Here is a 14849-nt window from a genome sequence, read left to right as displayed (position 1 = left end):
CCACTCCTCCTCAACATGTTGCAGCATGTGCCTTGGAGCCCCCTGTAAAGGCAGGAGACAGAAACACACGGGTATTGTGATGCAATCATTTCCATGGTAACGTATGATGAACATTCTAATGATTTGACCTGGCGTGGCTCATGCATGTTGCTATTCGAACGGTTACAGTGGGGCAAAAAAAAGTATTTAGTCAGCCACCAATTGTTAAGTTCTCCCACTTAAAAAGATGAGAGAGGCCTGTAATTTTCATCATAGGTACACTTCAACTATGACAGACAAAACGAGGAAGAAAAACCAGAAAATCACATTGTAGGATTTTTAATGAATTTATTTGCACATTATGGTGGAAAATAAGTATTTAGTCACCTACAAACAAGCAAGATTTCTGGCTCTCACAAAAAGTACAATACAATCTATAACCGTCACAGCTCTACCTCTGACCCACTAATACGACCATCACAGCTCTACCTCTGACCCACTAATACGACCATCACAGCTCTACCTCTGACCCACTAATACGACCATCACAGCTCTACCTCTGACCCACTAATACGACCATCACAGCTCTACCTCTGACCCACTAATACGACCATCACAGCTCTACCTCTGACCCACTAATGACCTATAACCATCACAGCTCTACCTCTGACCCACTAATACGACCATCACAGCTCTACCTCTGACCCACTAATACGACCATCACAGCTCTACCTCTGACCCACTAATATGACCTATAACCATCACAGCTCTACCTCTGACCCACTAATATGACCATCACAGCTCTACCTCTGACCCACTAATACGACCATCACAGCTCTACCTCTGACCCACTAATATGACCATCACAGCTCTACCTCTGACCCACTAATATGACCTATAACCATCACAGCTCTACCTCTGACCCACTAATATGACCATCACAGCTCTACCTCTGACCCACTAATATGACCTATAACCATCACAGCTCTACCTCTGACCCACTAATACGACCATCACAGCTCTACCTCTGACCCACTAATACGACCATCACAGCTCTACCTCTGACCCACTAATACAACCATCACAGCTCTACCTCTGACCCACTAATACAACCATCACAGCTCTACCTCTGACCCACTAATACGACCATCACAGCTCTACCTCTGACCCACTAATATGACCTATAACCTTCACTGCTCCTACCTCTGACCCACTAATATGACCATCACAGCTCTACCTCTGACCCACTAATATGACCATCACAGCTCTACCTCTGACCCACTAATACGACCATCACAGCTCTACCTCTGACCCACTAATACAACCATCACAGCTCTACCTCTGACCCACTAATACAACCATCACAGCTCTACCTCTGACCCACTAATATGACCATCACAGCTCTACCTCTGACCCACAGCACCTATAACCTTCACTGCTCCTACCTCTGACCCACTAATATGACCATCACAGCTCTACCTCTGACCCACTAATCGACCTATAACCTTCACAGCTCTACCTCTGACCCACTAATACGACCATCACAGCTCTACCTATGACCCACTAATACGACCTATAACCATCACAGCTCTACCTATGACCCACTAATACGACCATCACAGCTCTACCTCTGACCCACTAATATGACCTATAACCTTCACAGCAGTCCGTGTGTTACAGTCTATGTCCTGTGTAGGAACACTCAATGCCCTATAACCTTCACAGCAGTCTGTGTGTTACAGTCTATGTCCTGTGTAGGAACTCTACCTGCTTGGAGCCGTTGCGAGCGGTGAAATACTCATCGCAGTTCTTCCATCGACACTTGAGGTTCTGTGTGTTGGGAGAGGCGTGGTCTTGGAGCAGGTGCTGCTGAAGGTGATCCAATACTCCAAAGATCAGAGAACAGCCATGCCACTGGCAGGAGAGAAGAGACAGAGGGGGGTTAGATCAGAGAACAGCCATGCCACTGGCAGGAGAGAAGAGACAGGGGGTTAGATCAGAGAACAGCCATGCCACTGGCAGGAGAGAAGAGACAGGGGGGTTAGATCAGAGAACAGCCATGCCACTGGCAGGAGAGAAGAGACAGGGGGGTTAGATCTGAGAACAGCCATGCCACTGGCAGGAGAGACGAGACAGAGGGGGGTTAGATAAGAGAACAGCCATGCCACTGGCAGGAGAGAAGAGACAGGGGGGTTAGATCAGAGAACAGCCATGCCACTGGCAGGAGAGAAGAGACAGGGGGGGTTAGATCAGAGAACAGCCATGCCACTGGCAGGAGAGACAAGACAGAGGGGGGTTAGATCAGAGAACAGCCATGCCACTGGCAGGAGAGAAGAGACAGGGGGGTTAGATCAGAGAACAGCCATGCCACTGGCAGGAGAGAAGAGACAGGGGGGTTAGATCAGAGAACAGCCATGCCACTGGCAGAGAGAAGAGACAGGGGGGTTAGATCAGAGAACAGCCATGCCACTGGCAGGAGAGAAGAGACAGGGGGGTTAGATCAGAGAACAGCCATGCCACTGGCAGGAGACAAGAGACAGAGGGGAATTACGCTGTTCTCTGAACTAACAACTAAACCCACTGAGCCATAAAGGTTCCCCAGTCTTACCCAGCAGAGACCCCATCACATCCCAGTTCCCCCAGTCTTACCCAGCAGAGACCCCTTCACATCCCAGCAGAGACCCCTTCACATCCCAGCAGACACCCCTTCACATCCCAGCAGACACCCCTTCACATCCCAGCAGAGACCCCTTGACATCCCAGTTCTCCCAGTCTTACCCAGACAGAGACCCCTGACATCCCAGTTCTCCCAGTCTTCCCAGACAGAGACCCCTTCACATCCCAGCAGAGACCCCTTCACATCCCAGCCCCCCTTCACATCCCAGCAGAGACCCCTTCACATCCCAGCAGAGACCCATTCACATCCCAGCAGAGACTCCTTCACATCCCCCAGTCAGAGACCCCTTGACATCCCAGTTCTCCCAGTCTTACCCAGACAGAGACCCCTTCACATCCCAGCAGAGACCCCTTCACATCCCAGCAGAGACCCCTTCACATCCCAGCAGAGACCCATCATCACATCCCAGCAGAGACTCCCCCAGTCTTCCCAGCAGAGACCCCTTCACATCCCAGTCCCCCAGTCTTACCCAGCAGAGACCCCTTCACATCCCAGTCCCCCAGTCTTACCCAGCAGAGACCCCTTCACATCCCAGTCCCCCAGTCTTACCAGACAGAGACCCCTTCACATCCCAGCAGAGACCCATTCAAATCCCAGTTCCCCAGTCTTACCCAGCAGAGACCCCTTCACATCCCAGTTCCCCAGTCTTACCCAGCAGAGACCCCTTCACATCCCAGTTCCCCAGTCTTACCCAGCAGAGACCCCTTCACATCCCAGTTCCCCCAGTCTTACCCAGCAGAGACCCCTTCACATCCCAGTTCCCCAGTCTTACCCAGCAGAGACCCCTTCACATCCCAGTTCCCCAGTCTTACCCAGCAGACCCCTTCACATCCCAGTTCCCCAGTCACATCCCAGCAGAGACCCTTCACATCCCAGCAGAGACCCTTCAAATCCCAGTTCCCCCAGTCTTACCCAGCAGAGACCCTTCACATCCCAGCAGAGACCCCTTCACATCCCAGTTCCCCAGTCTTACCCAGCAGAGACCCCTTCACATCCCAGTTCCCCAGTCTTCACATCCCAGCAGAGACCCCTTCACATCCCAGTTCCCCAGTCTTACCCAGCAGAGACCCCTTCACATCCCAGTTCCCCAGTCTTACCCAGCAGAGACCCACCCAGTTCCCCAGTCTTCCCAGCAGAGACCCCTTCACATCCCAGTTCCCCCAGTCTTACCCAGACAGAGACCCATTCACATCCCAGCAGAGACCCCTTCACATCCCAGTTCCCCCAGTCTTACCCAGCAGAGACCCCTTCACATCCCAGTTCCCCCAGTCTTACCCAGCAGAGACCCCTTCACATCCCAGTTCCCCAGTCGTACCCAGCAGAGACCCCTTCACATCCCAGTTCCCCCAGTCTTACCCAGCAGAGACCCCTTCACATCCCAGTTCCCCAGTCAGACAGAGACCCAGTCTTACCCAGCAGAGACCCATTCACATCCCAGCAGAGACCCCTTCATCCCAGTCCCCCAGACCCCTTCACAGACAGAGACCCCTTCACATCCCAGCAGAGACCCATTCAAATCCCAGTTCCCCCAGTCTTACCCAGCAGAGACCCCTTCACATCCCAGTTCCCCCAGTCTTACCCAGCAGAGACCCCTTCACATCCCAGTTCCCCCAGTCTTACCCAGCAGAGACCCCTTCACATCCCAGTTCCCCCAGTCTTACCCAGCAGAGACCCCTTCACATCCCAGCAGAGACCCCTTCACATCCCAGTCCCCCAGTCGTACCCAGCAGAGACCCCTTCACATCCCAGCAGAGACCCCTTCACATCCCAGCAGAGACCCCTTCACATCCCAGTTCCCCAGTCTTACCCAGCAGAGACCCCTTCACATCCCAGCAGAGACCCCTTCACATCCCAGTTCCCCCAGTCTTACCCAGCAGAGACCCCTTCACATCCCAGTTCCCCAGTCTTACCCAGCAGAGACCCCTTCACATCCCAGTTCCCCAGTCTTACCCAGCAGAGACCCCTTCACATCCCAGTTCCCCAGTCTTACCCAGCAGAGACCCCTTCACATCCCAGTTCCCCAGTCGTACCCAGCAGAGACCCATTCACATCCCAGCAGAGACCCATTCACATCCCAGCAGAGACCCCTTCACATCCCAGTTCCCCCCAGCAGAGACCCCTTCACATCCCAGTTCCCCAGCAGAGACCCCTTCACATCCCAGTTCCCCAGTCTTACCCAGCAGAGACCCCTTCACATCCCAGTTCCCCAGTCTTACCCAGCAGAGACCCCTTCACATCCCAGTTCCCCCAGTCTTCCCAGCAGAGACCCTTCACATCCCAGTTCCCCAGTCTTACCCAGCAGAGACCCATTCCCACATCCCAGCAGAGACCCCTTCACATCCCAGTTCCCCAGTCTTACCCAGCAGAGACCCCTTCACATCCCAGTTCCCCAGTCTTACCCAGCAGAGACCCCTTCACATCCCAGTTCCCCAGTCTTACCCAGCAGAGACCCCTTCACATCCCAGTTCCCCAGTCGTACCCAGCAGAGACCCCTTCACATCCCAGTTCCCCAGTCTTACCCAGCAGAGACCCCTTCACATCCCAGTTCCCCAGTCGTACCCAGCAGAGACCCATTCACATCCCAGCAGAGACCCATTCACATCCCAGCAGAGACCCCTTCACATCCCAGCAGAGACCCCTTCACATCCCAGTCCCCCAGTCTTACCCGACAGAGATCCCATCACATCCCAGTCCCCAGTCGTACCCAGCAGAGACCCCATCACATCCCAGTTCCCCAGTCTTACCCGACAGTGATAGTTCTGGATCAGGTTCAGTTTGACCGCCTGCACACTGCCGTCATAGCAACCAGTGTAGATCTGAAACACAGGTGAACATCGGTAATCACCTGATACGTTACGTTCCACCAGCCATGTTTTAATGAGAGAGAGGGTGGACTGAACAGAGAGAGAGGGTGGACTGAACAGAGAGAGAGGGTGGACTGAACAGAGAGAGAGGGTGGACTGAACAGAGAGAGAGGGTGGACTGAACAGAGAGAGAGGGTGGACTGAACAGAGAGAGAGGGGGGACTGAACAGAGAGAGAGGGTGGACTGAACAGAGAGAGAGGGTGGACTGAACAGAGAGAGAGGGGGACTGAACAGAGAGAGAGGGGGGACTGAACAGAGAGAGAGGGGGGACTGAACAGAGAGAGAGGGGGGACTGACCTGAGAGAGGGGGGACTGACCTGAGAGAGGGGAGACTGACAGAGAGAGGGGGGGACTGACCTGAGAGAGGGGAGACTGACCTGAGAGAGGGGGACTGAGGGGGACTGAACAGAGAGAGAGGGGGACTGAGAGAGAGGGGGACGGACCTGAGAGAGGGGACGGACCTGAGAGAGGGGGGGACCTGAGAGAGGGGGACGGACCTGAGAGAGGGGGGACGGACCTGAGAGAGGGGGGACGGACCTGAGAGAGGGGGGACTGACCTGAGAGAGGGGGACTGACCTGAGAGAGGGGGGACTGACCTGAGAGAGGGGGACTGACCTGAGAGGGGGCGAGAGAGAGGGGGACTGACCTGCGAGAGGGGGGACGGACCTGAGGGGGAGGGGGGACGGACCTGCGAGAGGGGGGACGGACCTGAGAGAGGGGGACGGACCTATGAGAGAGGGGACGGACCAGAGAGAGGGGACGGACCTGAGAGAGGGGGGACCTGAGAGAGGGGACCTGCGAGAGGGGACGGACCTGCGAGAGAGAGGGGGAGGGGACGGACCTGCGAGAGGGGGGACGGACCTGCGAGAGGGGGGACGGACCTGCGAGAGGGGACGGACCTGCGAGAGGGGGACGGACCTGCGAGAGAGGGGGGGACTGATGAGAGAGGGGACCTGCGAGAGGGGGGACTGACCTGCGAGAGGGGGGACGGACCTGCGAGAGGGGACTGACGGACCTGCGAGAGGGGGACTGACCTGGGGACGGACCTGAGAGAGGGGACTGAGAGAGGGGGACGAGAGAGGGGACTGACCTGCGAGAGAGGGGACGGACCTGCGAGAGAGGGGACTGAGAGAGGGGACTGACCTGCTGACCTGCGAGAGGGGACTGACCTGAGAGAGGGGGACTGACCTGCGAGAGGGGGGACTGACCTGCGAGAGGGGGGACTGACCTACAGAGAGGGGACGACCTGAGAGAGGGGACTGACCTGCGAGAGGGGGGACTGACCTGCGAGAGGGGGGACTGACCTGCGAGAGGGGGGACTGACCTGCGAGAGGGGGGACTGACCTGCGAGAGGGGGGACTGACCTGCGAGAGAGGGGACTGACCTGCGAGAGAGGGGACTGACCTGCGAGAGAGGGGACTGACCTGCGAGAGGGGGGACTGACCTGAGAGAGGGGGGACTGACCTGAGAGAGGGGGGACTGACCTGCGAGAGGGGGGACTGACCTGCGAGAGAGGGGACTGACCTGAGAGAGGGGGACCTGAGAGAGGGGGGACCTGAGAGGGGACTGACCTGAGAGGGGGGACTGACCTGAGAGAGGGGGGACTGACCTGAGAGAGGGGACTGACCTGAGGGGACTGACCTGGGGGACTGACCCTGACCTGAGAGGGGGACTGACCTGAGAGAGGGGACTGACCTGAGAGAGGGGGGACTGACCTGAGAGAGGGGGGACTGACCTGAGAGAGGGGGGACTGACCTGCGAGAGAGGGGACTGACCTGCGAGAGAGGGGACTGACCTGCGAGAGAGGGGACTGACCTGCGAGAGAGGGGACTGACCTGCGAGAGAGGGGACTGACCTGCGAGAGAGGGGACTGACCTGCGAGAGAGGGGACTGACCTGCGAGAGAGGGGACTGACCTGCGAGAGAGGGGACTGACCTGCGAGAGAGGGGACTGACCTGTAGCACATAGATGTGGGACTGAGGACAGAGGACTCACCATATTCTTGTGGATTGCCATACACATCACCATGTCTGTGTGTCCACCGTACACCTGCAGACGATCATGTGACTGTGGGGGGGGGGGTTAGATCCAATTCAGAGCATTAACTACAGCATAAAAAATAAACTGGTTAGTTTACAGTCTGGCTTTAATGTGGTGGTAGAAACAGATGGCCACCAGCTCTACCGTGGGTTGGAGAGAGGAGACTGACCTGTAGCTCGTAGACGCGGACCAGTTTGTCAAGACAGGCAGTGACCATCACCTTCCCCAGGATGGCCACCACTGTGACAGCATGACTATGTCCTTTATAGATACGCACCAACTCTCCAGTCTGGAGAGAGAGAGAGATCCATACCACTAAATAATCAGATTAGACCATAGGAAACCTGTGGCCAGATTAGAGACCAGATTAGAGACCATAGGAAACATGTGACCAGATTAGAGACCATAGGAAACATGTGGCCAGATTAGAGACCATAGGAAACCTGTGGCCAGATTAGAGACCAGATTAGAGACTATAGGAAACATGTGACCAGATTAGAGACTATAGGAAACATGTGACCAGATTAGAGACTATAGGAAACATGTGACCAGATTAGAGACTATAGGAAACATGTGACCAGATTAGAGACTATAGGAAACATGTGACCAGATTAGAGACTATAGGAAACATGTGACCAGATTAGAGACTATAGGAAACATGTGACCAGATTAGAGACTATAGGAAACATGTGACCAGATTAGAGACTATAGGAAACCTGTGACCAGATTAGAGACTATAGGAAACATGTGACCAGATTAGAGACTATAGGAAACCTGTGACCAGATTAGAGACTATAGGAAACATGTGACCAGATTAGAGACTATAGGAAACATGTGACCAGATTAGAGACTATAGGAAACCTGTGACCAGATTAGAGACTATAGGAAACATGTGACCAGATTAGAGACTATAGGAAACATGTGACCAGATTAGAGACTATAGGAAACATGTGACCAGATTAGAGACTATAGGAAACATGTGACCAGATTAGAGACTATAGGAAACATGTGACCAGATTAGAGACTATAGGAAACATGTGACCAGATTAGAGACTATAGGAAACCTGTGACCAGATTAGAGACTATAGGAAACCTGTGACCAGATTAGAGACTATAGGAAACCTGTGACCAGATTAGAGACTATAGGAAACCTGTGACCAGATTAGAGACTATAGGAAACATGTGACCAGATTAGAGACTCCCCTGTGACCAGATTGGACTATGCTGCTGACCAGTTTCAACTGTTCTGCCAGATTAGAGGCTATGGAAACCTGCCTGACCTGTTCCCCGAAACGTGCTACCTGTCCCAGACCTGCTGACCTGTTCACCAGACCTGCTGTTTTCAACTCTCTAGAAACAGCAGGAGCGGTAGGAAACCTGTCCAGATTAGAGACTATAGAAAACCAACTGACATTTACTCCTGAGGTGCTGACCAGATTGCAGCCTCGAAACCACTGTGATGATTATTATTTGAACCCTGCTGGTCATTTATAGGAAACATTTGAACATCTTGGAAACATGTTCTGTTATAATCTCCACCCGGAAACATGTGCCAGATTAGAGGACTGGCCACCCCTCATAGCCTGGTAGAGACTATAGGTTTCTTCCTAGGTTTTGGCCTTTCCAGGAGTTTTTCCTAGCCACCGTGACTTAGGAAACCTGACCATTGCTTGCTGTTTGACCAGTTTAAAGGCTGGGTTTCTGTACAGCATTTGAGATATCAGCTGATTTGATGGTTAATAAGATGACTATAGCACATGTGACCAGATTAGAGACTATACGAAACCAGGCCAATTAAACTATACCAATATTCATCAGAATGACTTCTATTGCCAACTTCTATAGAAAACAAAATGTAGATAAACATGTAACCAAAGTGAATATTTTATTTCAATAACTCACGTGTATATTGTGTGCATGGACCGACTGGTCACTGGAGCCACTGAAGACCAGGTCATTGACTACCTTCATACATAGTACCGTCTTGGTGTGCCCCTCGAGAGTCCGTAGCAACAGGCCACTCTTGGCATCCCGGATGCTAATGGTGCTGTCGTAGGACCCGACCAATAGGATGCGGCGAGCTCCTTCCTGGGCTGTCGCTAGGCAACTCACCGCCCGCGGCCCGTGACACTCGAACACATCCAGCTGCTTGTTGGTCTGAACAAGGACAACACAGGAAATACAAATAACATCTCAAAATGTGTTTGACCAACTGCCTTTGGTGGTGACTGAGGTGGTTCCATAATGCTTTAATTATAGTTGGGTTCTAAAGTGTATTTTAGAATGTGTTCTAGATTTCAATGCATTCTAGACTGTGTTCTAGTGACGCTTCTAGAACAGACTGTGTTCTAGAGACTATAGAAACTGTGACCGGTTCTAGAACAGACTGTGTTCTTAGGTTCTAGAACAGACTGTTCTGTGACCGGTTCTAGAACAGACTATAGGAAACATGTGTTCTAGTGACGGTTCTAGAACAGACAGTGTTCTAGTGAAACGGTTCTAGAACAGACAGTGTTCTAGTGACGGTTCTAGAACAGACAGTGTTCTAGTGACGGTTCTAGAACAGACAGTTTAGAGACGGTTCTAGTGACAGTGTTCTAGACGGACTAGAATAGACTGTGTTCCAGATTAGACGGTTCTAGAACAGACTGTGTTCTAGTGACGGTTCTAGAACAGAATGTGTTCTAGTGAGGGTTCTAGAACAGAATGTGTTCTAGTGAGGGTTCTAGAACAGAATGTGTTCTAGTGAGGGTTCTAGAACAGACAGTGTTCTAGTGACGGTTCTAGAACAGACTGTGTTCTAGTGACGGTTCTAGAACAGACTGTGTTCTAGTGACGGTTCTAGAACAGACTGTGTTCTAGTGACGGTTCTAGAACAGACTGTGTTCTAGTGACGGTTCTAGAACAGACTGTGTTGTAGACGGTGATCTGGTTCTGACCTTGATGCTGAAGGTGACCACGGAGCCGTTAGCTAGGCCAGCGTACAGAACTTTCCAGCGGTTGTGGAGGCAAAGAACCCGGTCTGGGAGAGAGAACTGATCCACACACTCCCTGGACTGTGGAGAACATAGCACACAGAGTCATATAGTAGTATTATTATAGTGGTAGTAGTATTATAGTAGTAGTGTAGTTGTAGCATTATAGTAGTATTATTATAGTGGTAGTAGTATTATTATAGTGGTAGTAGTATTATTATAGTGGCAGTATTATTAAGTAGTAGTATTATTACAGTGGTAGTAGTATTATTATAGTGAGTATTATTGCCAACTTATACAAAGTATTATAGATATAGTGGTAGTAATATTTTATTATAGTGGTAGTAGTATTATTGCATGGAGTATTATATTAGTAGTAGTGTAGACCAGGTCATTATACCTTCAGTAGTAGTAGTAGTGGTAGTAGTAGTATTATTAGTGTAGCAGTAGTAGTTGCGGCATTATAGTTATAGTAGTAGTAGTACCGCCCGCGGCCCGTTATTAGTGTAGCAGTAGTAGTTGTAGCATTATAGTAGTAGTATTATTAGTGTAGCAGTAGTAGTTGTAGACATTATAGTAGTAGTATTATTAGTGTGAGCAGTAGTAGTTGTAGAATTATATTATTATTATATTATATAGTATTATATAGTATATAGTATATATTATATGTATTATTATTATAGTAGTATAGTAGTAGTATTATAGTAGTAGTAGAACAGATTGTAGTTCTACCCTGAGGTTGTAGAACAGACTGATAGTCTGGTCACTGGAGCCAGAGTAAACTAGTAGTATAGTAGTATTATAGTATTAGTAGTAGTTGTACTGTAGTTACTTACCCTGAGGTTGTAGAACAGACAGGATAGTCTGGTCACTGGAGCCAGAGTAAAGTAGTAGTATAGTAGTATTATAGTATTAGTAGTAGTTGTACTGTAGTTACTTACCCTGAGGTTGTAGAACAGACGGATAGTCTGGTCACTGGAGCCAGAGTAAAGTAGTAGTAGTATAGTATTATAGTATTAGTAGTAGTTGTACTGTAGTTACTTACCCTGAGGTTGTAGCAGCGGATAGTCTGGTCACTGGAGCCAGAGTAAAGTAGTAGTATAGTAGTATTATAGTATTAGTAGTAGTTGTACTGTAGTTACTTACCCTGAGGTTGTAGCAGCGGATAGTCTGGTCACTGGAGCCAGAGTCATAAGTAGTAGTATAGTAGTATTATAGTATTAGTAGTAGTTGTACTGTAGTTACTTACCCTGAGGTTGTAGCAGCGGATAGTCTGGTCACTGGAGCCAGAGTAAAGTAGTAGTATAGTAGTAGTAGTAGTAGTTGTACTGTAGTTATTATTACCCGGAGGTTGTAGCAGCGGATAGTCTGGTCACTGGAGCCAGAGTAAAGTAGTAGTATAGTAGTATTATAGTAGTTAGTAGTAGTTGTACTGTAGTTACTTACCCTGAGGTTGTAGCAGCGGATAGTCTGGTCACTGGAGCCAGTAGTAAAGTAGTAGTATAGTAGTATTATAGTATTAGTAGTAGTTGTACTGTAGTTACTTACCCTGAGGTTGTAGTAGCGGATAGTCTGGTCACTGGAGCCATTATTATTAAGTAGTAGTATAGTAGTATTATAGTATTAGTAGTAGTTGTACTGTAGTTACTTACCCTGAGGTTGTAGCAGCGGATAGTCTGGTCACTGGAGCCAGAGTAAAGTAGTAGTATAGTAGTATTATAGTAGTAGTAGTAGTTGTACTGTAGTTACTTACCCTGAGGTTGTAGCAGCGGATAGTCTGGTCACTGGAGCCAGAGTAAAGTAGTAGTATAGTAGTATTATAGTATTAGTAGTAGTTGTACTGTAGTTACTTACCCTGAGGTTGTAGCAGCGGATAGTCTGGTCACTGGAGCCAGAGTAAAGTAGTAGTATAGTAGTATTATAGTATTAGTAGTAGTTGTACTGTAGTTACTTACCCGGAGGTTGTAGCAGCGGATAGTCTGGTCACTGGAGCCAGAGTAAAGTAGTAGTATAGTAGTATTATAGTATTAGTAGTAGTTGTACTGTAGTTACTTACCCTGAGGTTGTAGCAGCGGATAGTCTGGTCACTGGAGCCAGAGTAAAGTAGTAGTATAGTAGTATTATAGTATTAGTAGTAGTTGTACTGTAGTTACTTACCCTGAGGTTGTAGCAGCGGATAGTCTGGTCACTGGAGCCAGAGTAAAGTAGTAGTATAGTAGTATTATAGTAGTAGTAGTAGTTGTACTGTAGTTACTTACCCTGAGGTTGTAGCAGCGGATAGTCTGGTCACTGGAGCCAGAGTAAAGTAGTAGTATAGTAGTAGTAGTAGTAGTTGTACTGTAGTTACTTACCCTGAGGTTGTAGCAGCGGATAGTCTGGTCACTGGAGCCAGAGTAAAGTAGTAGTATAGTAGTATTATAGTAGTAGTAGTAGTTGTACTGTAGTTACTTACCCTGAGGTTGTAGCAGCGGATAGTCTGGTCACTGGAGCCAGAGTAAAGTAGTAGTATAGTAGTATTATAGTATTAGTAGTAGTTGTACTGTAGTTACTTACTCTGAGGTTGTAGCAGCGGATAGTCTGGTCACTGGAGCCAGAGTAAAGTAGTAGTATAGTAGTATTATAGTAGTAGTAGTAGTTGTACTGTAGTTACTTACCCTGAGGTTGTAGCAGCGGATAGTCTGGTCACTGGAGCCAGAGTAAAGTCGTTGTTGAAGACCTGGTCCAGAAGAAACCAGCAAACAGTTGACCTTGGTGCTGTGGCCCTCAAACACAGCCACACACTCACGGCTCTGCAGGGGACAGGAGAGGACAAACTGTCACAGACACACAGAGAGACACACACACACAGAGAGACACACAGAGAGACACACAGAGAGACACACAGAGAGACACACAGAGAGACACACAGAGAGAGACCACACACCCTTTGGATAGAATCAACTTGGTATGATGTATAAGGCAATGTTCTTGTCTTGAGTTTGTTTTCTAAATGAACGGAGACATTTATATAAATGGATGCTTTGTAATCAAATAAAGGTGAGGTTAGCAACAGACGGGTAAAAGACACACACACACACACACAGAGAGACACACAGAGAGACACACAGAGAGACACACAGAGAGACACACAGAGAAGTGGACTTACCACCAGGCTGAAGGCTCTAACAGTGCGGTCTCCAGAACAGGTATAGAGTAGACCCATGTGGACCTGCATGGCATTAACAGTCTCCTGGTGACCCTCAAACATCCCCTCAGATGGCAGATCCTCCCCCCCGGGCTCCGACGACCCGTCCAGAGACAGATCTACAAAGACAGAGACGTAAGTTCGACTCCGAACCCGGGCCGACTCCGAACCCGGGCCGACTCCGAACCCGGCCCGACTCCGAACCCGGCCCGACTCTAAATGTCCTTATTGAAATGCCAGGAGAGTGAGATGACTCATCCATTTGCTTCGTTTAAACATACATATGATTTATCACAGGCCATAGCCATGCTGTCTGTCTAGTTCAAGACCAAACAGCAAGAGGGTCTGGGTACTGGAACTAAATCAGGTCCAATGGACTATTCTGGTCTGGTGAAAGTGTCTGGATCTAGCCTATCCCACCTGAGCATGTAAGATCATGTGACCTACCTGAGGAAGTCTTGGACAGCCTGACAGATGTCGGGGGAAGCTGGACTTCACTGTAGGAGGAGGAGCAGACAGGACAGACACGTCAAGAATGAGAAACAGAGCCTTTTAATCTATAGCCTTTTAGCCTTTTAACCTATAGCCTTTTAGCCTATAGTCTAATCTATAGCCTATAGCCTAATCTATAGCCTTTTAGCCTATAGCGTAATCTATAGCCTTTTAGCCTATAGCCTAATCTATAGCCTTTTAGCCTATAGCCTAATCTATAGCCTTTTAGCCTATAGTCTAATCTATAGCCTTTTAGCCTATAGCCTTTTAGCCTATAGCCTTTTAACCTATAGCCTTTTAGCCTATAGCCTAATCTATAGCCTTTTAGCCTATAGCCTAATCTATAGCCTTTTAGCCTATAGCCTAATCTATAGCCTTTTAGCCTATAGCCTAATCTATAGCCTTTTAGCCTATAGCCTAATCTATAGCCTTTTAGCCTATAGCCTAATCTATAGCCCTTTAGCCTATAGCCTAATCTATAGCCTATAGCCTAATCTATAGCCTTTTAGCCTAATCTATAGCCTTTTAGCCTATAGTCTAATCTATAGCCTTTTAGCCTATAGTCTAATCTATAGCCTTTTAGCCTATAGTCTAATCTATAGCCTTTTAGCCTATAGCCTAATCTATAGCCTTTTAG

At 49.2% G+C, this 14849-nt stretch overlaps 1 protein-coding gene and 3 long non-coding RNA genes across 50 annotated transcripts in view; 1 reads left to right on the top strand and 3 right to left on the bottom strand.

Annotated features, from left to right (window-relative positions):
• The window catches only part of znf106a (zinc finger protein 106a), a 43133-nt gene that overhangs the window by 3705 nt on the left and 24579 nt on the right, over window positions 1-14849 (bottom strand). For 24 of the 35 annotated variants that reach the window (XM_052496041.1, XM_052496044.1, XM_052496043.1 and 21 more), the window contains 10 exons: window positions 14168-14217; window positions 13682-13839; window positions 13191-13349; window positions 10501-10617; window positions 9464-9718; window positions 7731-7850; window positions 7517-7588; window positions 5401-5472; window positions 1747-1893; window positions 1-42 (listed from right to left, as the gene is read on the bottom strand). The exon at window positions 1-42 is cut by the window's left edge. In XM_052496041.1, coding sequence (XP_052352001.1) covers window positions 1-42; window positions 1747-1893; window positions 5401-5472; window positions 7517-7588; window positions 7731-7850; window positions 9464-9718; window positions 10501-10617; window positions 13191-13349; window positions 13682-13839; window positions 14168-14217 — 1192 coding nt within the window. The other 11 variants (XM_052496064.1, XM_052496065.1, XM_052496074.1 and 8 more) reach the window with 11 other exon arrangements.
• Window positions 57-1317, bottom strand: LOC127915706 (uncharacterized). Of its 10 annotated transcripts, none has more exons than XR_008091702.1 (5): window positions 1073-1317; window positions 971-1004; window positions 787-820; window positions 644-711; window positions 57-604 (listed from the first exon to the last, which is right to left on the bottom strand). It is a non-coding gene; the product is annotated as an uncharacterized LOC127915706 (long non-coding RNA). The 10 variants fall into 10 exon arrangements; XR_008091704.1 differs by having other exon boundaries at window positions 971-1072; window positions 1107-1317; XR_008091706.1 differs by lacking the exon at window positions 787-820 and having other exon boundaries at window positions 644-677; window positions 855-1072; window positions 1107-1317.
• On the bottom strand, window positions 7903-8761 carry LOC127915704 (uncharacterized). Of its 3 annotated transcripts, none has more exons than XR_008091696.1 (3): window positions 8452-8648; window positions 8046-8277; window positions 7903-8004 (listed from the first exon to the last, which is right to left on the bottom strand). It is a non-coding gene; the product is annotated as an uncharacterized LOC127915704 (long non-coding RNA). The 3 variants fall into 3 exon arrangements; XR_008091697.1 differs by having other exon boundaries at window positions 8075-8277; XR_008091695.1 differs by lacking the exon at window positions 7903-8004 and adding an exon at window positions 8742-8761 and having other exon boundaries at window positions 8018-8277; window positions 8452-8625.
• LOC127915708 (uncharacterized) lies at window positions 11549-13087 on the top strand. Of its 2 annotated transcripts, XR_008091715.1 has the most exons (4): window positions 11549-11688; window positions 12296-12396; window positions 12498-12699; window positions 12995-13087. It is a non-coding gene; the product is annotated as an uncharacterized LOC127915708 (long non-coding RNA). The 2 variants fall into 2 exon arrangements; XR_008091716.1 differs by lacking the exon at window positions 12296-12396.

The sequence above is a fragment of the Oncorhynchus keta genome, chromosome 35 (assembly GCF_023373465.1).
Source record: "Oncorhynchus keta strain PuntledgeMale-10-30-2019 chromosome 35, Oket_V2, whole genome shotgun sequence".
NCBI lineage: Eukaryota > Metazoa > Chordata > Actinopteri > Salmoniformes > Salmonidae > Oncorhynchus > Oncorhynchus keta.
Note: the sequence above shows the minus strand (reverse complement) of the source record. Positions and strands in the feature narration are given on the sequence as shown.